This window comes from Penaeus japonicus, unplaced genomic scaffold (assembly GCF_977035675.1).
Source record: "Penaeus japonicus unplaced genomic scaffold, GWHDUDI00000001_assembly GWHDUDI00000004, whole genome shotgun sequence".
NCBI classification, from domain to species: Eukaryota; Metazoa; Arthropoda; class Malacostraca; order Decapoda; family Penaeidae; genus Penaeus; species Penaeus japonicus.
Window position 1 is genome coordinate 14113119 of NW_028234406.1, and position 7500 is coordinate 14120618.

At 41.7% G+C, this 7500-nt stretch overlaps 1 protein-coding gene across 5 annotated transcripts in view; it reads left to right on the forward strand.

Annotated features, from left to right (window-relative positions):
* Nucleotides 1–6251, forward strand: part of MFS3 (major facilitator superfamily transporter 3) — a 29399-nt gene extending 23148 nt beyond the window's left edge. For all 5 annotated transcript variants that reach the window (XM_086536084.1, XM_086536080.1, XM_086536081.1 and 2 more), the window contains 9 exons: nucleotides 1507–1584; nucleotides 3143–3298; nucleotides 3463–3550; nucleotides 3663–3768; nucleotides 3953–4064; nucleotides 4374–4523; nucleotides 4737–4869; nucleotides 5135–5376; nucleotides 6028–6251. In XM_086536084.1, coding sequence (XP_086392210.1) covers nucleotides 1507–1584; nucleotides 3143–3298; nucleotides 3463–3550; nucleotides 3663–3768; nucleotides 3953–4064; nucleotides 4374–4523; nucleotides 4737–4869; nucleotides 5135–5376; nucleotides 6028–6189 — 1227 coding nt within the window. In that variant the 3' untranslated portion in view covers nucleotides 6190–6251. The remainder of the gene's footprint in view (nucleotides 1–1506; nucleotides 1585–3142; nucleotides 3299–3462; nucleotides 3551–3662; nucleotides 3769–3952; nucleotides 4065–4373; nucleotides 4524–4736; nucleotides 4870–5134; nucleotides 5377–6027) is intronic.
* Nucleotides 6252–7500: the final 1249 nt, after the last annotated feature.

Sequence of the window (7500 nt, forward strand, 5' to 3'; positions counted from 1 at the left end):
TGAGTCGGTTCATTTGCAGTCTGGATCCGTTTGCAGTTGGTTTCTTGTAACATCATACGATATTGCCTCACTGTGACTTTTGTTCTTTTCTCAAGTTTCGTTTATGGACGTTATATATCCGCGTTATTATCATCTTCTGTCTTTCTCACTGAGCAGCGATTTTCTTTCGCATATTTGCCTTACTTCTTTTCCTTCCTGTTCTGGGCCGAAGGCCATCCCCCCCAAAACAACTATTGAATTCCTTTGTCGTAACCCCTTTGCACGTGCGCTTCCAAGGCTTTCCCTTCTCATCTCGGAGAGGAGGGCGGAGGACGGAGGGGGGGAAGGAGGGAGGGCGGGGTACTGAGAGCGGAAGGGAGGGAGGGCTGAGGGGGGAGGAGGAGGAGGAGGAGGAGGGAAGGGCCTATGGTACCCGTAGGAGGGCGAAGGTCTGGAGGGCAGCCAGAGGACGCCGCAGCTGTCATCCGTCACCCGCTCGTCCACTGCATCACCTTGGCGGCGGCGCTGCTGCGAGGAAGCGCTGGCATCTGGCGCCGTCCTGCGTAATCTGCATTTGATCTGCATGGGCTTGAATGAGAAAGGGAGGGAGAGGGAGAGGGAGAGGGAGAGGGAGAGGAAATAGGAAAAAAAGAAAGACTACAGAAACACGCTGACGAAATCCCCCCCCCAAAAAAAAAAAAAAAAAAAAAAAGAAAAAAAAAAAAAAAAAGAGAGAGAAGAGGAGAAAGATAAGAAAAAAAAAACAGAAAAAAGAGAAAAAAGAGAGAAAGAAAGAGAGAAAAAAAGAAAGATTTATAGTTATACAACAAACGAGTAGCAGTCAGCATCATCAAGATTGAGAGTTCGAGAACCGGCGAACTTGCGTCCACTTCAACCCATAAGTGTGACACCCACATTGCGGTAGTTCCTTATCATGCTTCAATTGCACATGATCACCAGCATGCCAAGCGAGGCCACACACACGTACCCATCACATACACGCACATGTGCACAAACATAAGTACGTACACGGTATTTGCATTCTTGCAAAATGTAAACACACGCACGCGAACTCACACGCACACGAACTCACACGCACACAAATACGCACACGAACACACACACGCACACGCACACTCTCACTCTCACTCACACTCACACACAGAAACAGACAGACAGACATAGACAGACACCAACCAGCATTCCTTACTTCACAATCATTCTCCTTCTTAGATAATTATTAATGAATTAATTGAATAGTTAAATAAAGATAGTTAAATAATTAAATAAAGATAGTTGAATAATTGAATAAAGATAGTTAGATAATCTAATGAATAATTAAATCATTAGAAAAATATATAACACAATCATTCTTCTTATATAATTATCAATAAATAAATCCAATAATTAAAAAACAATATAGTCACATAACCAAAAAGATAATTAAATGAATATGAAAAAAACACAATCACTCTGCCTCTTAGATAGTCAGTAACTAATGGCTACCCTTTTTCTTTTCCCCCACAGGACGGCCCTTTCGCCTGGGACGACAACATCCAAGGCCTGATTCTCGCCGCTTACTTCTACGGCTACATTTTCACTCAGGTAATGGAGGGGGAAGGAGGAAGGTGGGAGGGAAGGGGAGGAAGGAGGGAGGAAGGTGGGAGGGGGAAGGAGGAGGGGGACTTAGGGGGGAGGAAGGAGGGAGGGGGGAGGAAGGAGGGAGGAGGGAGGAGGGAGGAGGGGAAGGAGAGAGGGGGGAAGGAGGGAGGGGGAAGGAGGGAGGAGGGAAATGGGGGAAGGAAGCAGGGTGAAGGAGGGAAGGGCAAAGGAGGAACGGGGGAAAGGGGGGAGTGGGAAAGGAGGGAAGGAGAGAGAGGGGAAGAACGGAGGAGAGAGAGAGAGAGAGAGAGAGAGAGAGAGAGAGAGAGAGAGAGAGAGAGAGAGAGAGAGAGAGAGAGAGAGAGAGAGAGAGAGAGAGAGAGAGAGAGAAATGAAACGGACGACTGGTGAATAAAAAATCCTACTTCTCACTGAGCTCTGGTCCTTCCATCTGTCATGCGGTGCTAAATGCAATCTTTGTCGCCCGATGGTTGTGCTGCTTAGATATCAAAGACAATAAGGAAAGTCATAATTAAAGATTTTGTCAGATTTTTCAATTAAAAAACGATAAGGACAGTGGTAACGTTTGTTGCAATCGTGACAGTGATAGTGATATTGGCAATGATTTTTTTTATATTTTCAGGGCAATAATAGAAACAGTAGTTACAGTAACCCTTGGAGATGCAAAAAGGAATGCGGATCAAACAAAGAAAAAAGGAGAAAAGAAATATTTTTGTGTGAAAAGTTTAGTTAAGTTTTGCCATTGCCAAGGTCCGTAACACACAGGGCCAATGTCATAAACCTTGCCCTTGACAGATTCCTCTGTGGAAAATCTATTTTGTTTACTCGAATTTATCGCCGTGACACTGACAGCTGTCTTGTACGGCTTTCTTAATTGTCCTTCGAAGTCAGGTTTATTTTTCTTTATTTTTCTTGGTACTGAATGATTGGAAGGCATGTGACAAAAAATATAGTGCTGAAAACAGAGGAGGAGGAGTAAGTTGAGAATAAGATATGAGGGGAAAGGGAATAATAATAATAATATATATTTTCGGTGTATTAATTTCCCTCTCTCTCGAGAGAGAGAGATAGAAATATATATATATATATATATATATATATATATATATATATATATATATATATATATATATAAATATATATATATATATATATATTAGAGAGAGAAAGAGAGAGATGAATAGAACATTAAATATATATTCCTTTAAACTGAATACCTTCTATAGCTTTTATATCACTTTCATCATTATCTATATTATAGTATATAGGAGTTATTTATATGTGAATTTCTGTAGTATTTCTGCAGAACTCTCGTGGCAAGTGCATTTTTTTATGAGTAAGCGTTAGGCATGACACTTTTTTTCGAATTATCTTTACTCGTTTTATCATAATTGTTATTGTCATCATTATTATTATTGTTATCACTATAAAACAGAGTTTATAACATATTTTGAATCATGGGTGCACATCAGTAATGCATATCCACATCACATTTTTTGAAAGATTTTGATGACATGTTTTTTGTTATTTTTCCCCCCAGGTCCCTGGCGGTTGGGTGGCCGAAAAATTCAGCGCAAAACACGTTTTCGGCGTCGGAGCTCTTCTGAATGCCCTGTGTGCCCTGCTCTGCCCCATCGCTTCCAAGGCCTCATACATTGTCTTGGTTGCACTAAGGATAGTCATGGGCATTGCTGGGGTGAGTAACCGCTTGTTTGGGCAGTTAGTTCTTTGATACAATCTCTTTAGTGTACTGGGTGGGTATGTCTGAAGAGAGCTCGAAGCTCAGAAAAAAAAAATCATATACGTCTGACTCTACTTGTTCATTACCATTCTAACTGACTTTTAATTCTTTCTGGCCAGGGCGTAACGCTTCCTGGCATGCACGTTCTGATCGCCAGCTGGGCACCGCCTCAAGAGAGGAGCAAAATCGCTTCTACCATTTATGCCGGTGAGATTTACGCAAACAATCGTGACGTTGTTCGGCCATTTCAAGATCTCTTAACATTCAGAACCCTTTTATACGCCATTCCCTTTCATATATCTGAATTTTGTTATTCCAGGCATGACTTTGGGCACCCTCGTTTGCATGCCATTCTCTGGCCTCCTTGCCTCAGAACTCGGATGGGAATCCGTCTTCTACATTCAGGGTGGACTGTCTATCTTGTGGTAAGCTACTGTATTGTGTTGAATGTATTGTTAAGGTCAGCATCGTTCATCGGTATAAGTAGTCCTGGGATTAAGTTGGCTGCTAATGCTCAAGTGTATGGGATAATGTTAGGCAGATAGAGGAAATAGGTTGCTATCTGGATTGAGATGTTTTTTTTTCTTCATCTACTCTCTCGTTCTTCAGGTACATCCTATGGCTGGTATTCGTTTATGATTCTCCGGCCAAACACCCAAGGATCTCCCGGGCCGAAAGACGCTTCATTGAGGAATCCATTGGTACTAATACCAAGGGTGAGGTATGTGGTTTTCACTCTTATTATGTTTTGTTTACATGTTGAATGATACCATGTCTGACGAGAAGGAAGGTTGATTGTCTATATGTCCTACACAGTGTTTACCTATTTAGTTAATACTTTTCTGTGTATTTTCATGGTAATCTGTCCAGATTTGGATAGAGATTTAGTTACATATATTTATCCGGACACACACATACATACATAGTCTTGCAACTTAATTATCTTTTATACGGTTTTCGGAAATACAAGCACAAACAAAACTAAACAAAAAGGGTATTCTCCAAATGTATAGCCTTTTTTCTTCTACAGAAACCACCAATTCCGTGGGCGAGCGTGTGGACCTCAATGCCTGTGTGGGCCATCATCGTTGCCCATACTTGCAGCAACTGGGGCTGGTACATGCTCCTCGTCAAGCTGCCCACGTATATGCGCTACATTCTCAAATTTGATATCAAGGCTGTAAGTTAACGCCATTGTTCTAATGTTTTGGTTATAGATGATTGGTTGGTGACAAAACTCACCTTTTTTGATATATCGAAATCTCTTTGTTGTCTTATCAAAGTGTTTTTATTTGTGCCATTATTAACGATTTTCCTTCCTTTAGTTACCGAGAGTTTGAAGAGTATCTTCATTTCTGGTCTTTGTACACTGATCTCTTATTACTCTTGACAGAACGCAGGGCTATCAGCTGTACCGTTCCTGTGCATGTGGATCTTCACCATGATCAACGCTAACGTCCTAGACGCGCTCCGAGGCAAGAATATCATCACGACAACGTTTGCTCGAAAGTTCTCCACGTTCGTTGGTAAGTGCTTTTTTTCGGGGGGGGGGGGGGGGTAGATTACGGGGTGTTTTGTGGTAAGAGATGAAAAATATCTCGTTTCCACAATGTGGGTATTCACAAAGGAAATGCGGATGGCAATATATTTGGAATTAAAAAGATTATCGTCAGATTGTCAGCGGGCCTTCAGTAACACTTGGACTGTTCGTGTGTGTGATTAATTTACGTCAGAGTAACAAAAGACGCCTCTTTATAAGACTGCTTACAACCATTTCTCCACCCCCTTCAGCCTCCATCCCGCCTGCTATCTGTCTGATTGGCGTGACATACGTTGGCTGCAACACGGATCTGGCAGTGGCTCTGCTCACCCTGGGTACCATGTTCATCGGCGGGATGTACTCCGGCTTCCTCTCCAACCACATTGACATCGCCCCGCCCTTTGCCGGGACGCTCATGGGCATCACGAACACCTTTGCCACCGTCCCTGGCATCGTCGTCCCATCCTTTGTGGGATACATGACTCATGGCAACGTAAGTTATTTTCATACGTGTTCCGTTGTTTACTTATGACGAGATGGTAGGTAAAAGTGAAAATGTCTCCAGACAAAAAGACTACGAAGTATCTACTGAAGTCTACCGGCTTCTTGCATGATGAAAGAAAACGGAAGTTCATCAAAGAAAACTGAAAATGAATGGGGTAGCTTAGCAGAATGATAGAAAATTATAAATTTCTTTCTATAAGTATACACACGCACACGCACACGCACACGCACACGCACACGCACACGCACACGCACACGCACACGCACACGCACACGCACACGCAACGCACACACACGCACACACACACACACACACACACACACACACACACACACACACACACACGCACACACAACACACACACACACACACACACACACACACACACACACACACACACACACACACACACACACACACACACACACACACACACACACACACACACACACACACACACACACACACTAAAAAAAAAACAAAAAACCATTCGCGTTGAACCCCTTAAATGTAGGTATATATACTACGACAACACCCCACCTTTTCATTCAAGAACGATCATTAAACCCCCTTCATTCAGAACACGTGCTTCCCTAACCCGACACTTCCCTCTGACCGAACGCACGCCCTCTCTTGCAGCAAACCGTGGAGGCTTGGCGGATCATCTTCTTCATCACGCTCGGCATCTTCGGGCTGGAGGCTGTGTTCTTCTCCATCTTCGGGTCGGGCGAGGAGCAGCCGTGGGTGAGGCCCAAACCTAAGCCGGGCGACCCCGAGCAGATGAGGCTCAATGAGGCCTAAGGAGGCGCAGTCACGAAGGCTGAATCAAAGCATGTGCCATCAAGGAAAGCGAGGAAGAGGATTTAGGAAGAGGAAGAGGCGATGGAGACAACAAAAGGAGAGAGGAACGACGCCGTACTCATCTAGGCCATAATTAGTCATCATAATTAGGCTATGATTAGCCGGATTTTGGGTCCTTTTTGATAAGAAATGCAAATTCGACCAAGATATAATACATCTAGAAAAAGAAGTTGCATATGAGCTGTGGTAAATGTGGAAGCCAGAATTAGTTCATGGCAAGTACTGGTATGGTCATGATTCTTTTGTGACGGTTGAGTGCAGACGTGTGACATTTTTTTTATTTACAAGGAAAAAAAATATATTCAGTATTCTTACTGAGATGTTTGAAAGGGAGAGAGGACCAGAGAATGAAAGAGCCTAAGGGTCTTAAATGCATGCGAGAGAATGACTACAGTGAATCAGTTTTTCTAAAAGCAAATAAAAGTACATCGTTTCCACTTTGCGTTCACCTACGTTTCAAGTAATGCCTATGGTTAATGATGATAATTAAATACAGGTAATGATCCTGTATTGCCAATGCAATACTGTTCTATGTCTAATCTTGAATATTTTTTTGAGAGACCAAACAGTATTAGCCTAAACGTCTCCTATAAATGACATAATAGAAGGAACTTTACAGTAAATGGCTTTATAATCCATTTATTTTTATTTGCTAGCTTTTTGAGGGGCGGGGTAATTAACTTTAGCTGTAATATTATCATTTTTTCAAACTACTTTTCTTAGTCTATCCAATATAAAAGAGATTATAATGTGAATCCCACAATGAACCGAATATAAATTCAGGTCACAAGGGATTTCTTTGTAAATGTGGAGACTGTTCTATGTTCTGAGAATGCAGATGAATGCTATGTGTTCAGATGTTCTATGAGAATATGCACATTTTTGTCTATTAGTTTAAGAGTAATGAACATCAATGTAAAGGTCACTGTTGTCACATTACACTATTATACATCTATGCGTTGACCTGCATAAATAGCTGTGTAATTATAGTATATCATCATATTAACACGTCACATAGCAAGTAGTTGTGTATTCACAATGTACAATGTAAACTTGTCACATATATTGTATTTACATTTTGCAAAAAAAGAAGAAAATATTGAAAGAGTTATTTTTCCACATGGATATTTATTTTAAATCTATGCCTACGGAAGATATTTCTTCGTAGCAAACAGCTATTTTATAACGCTCTGTGCAGGGGAATTTTCGATAGATAGTGAACAAACAAACACATTTATGCAGTGTGGATAA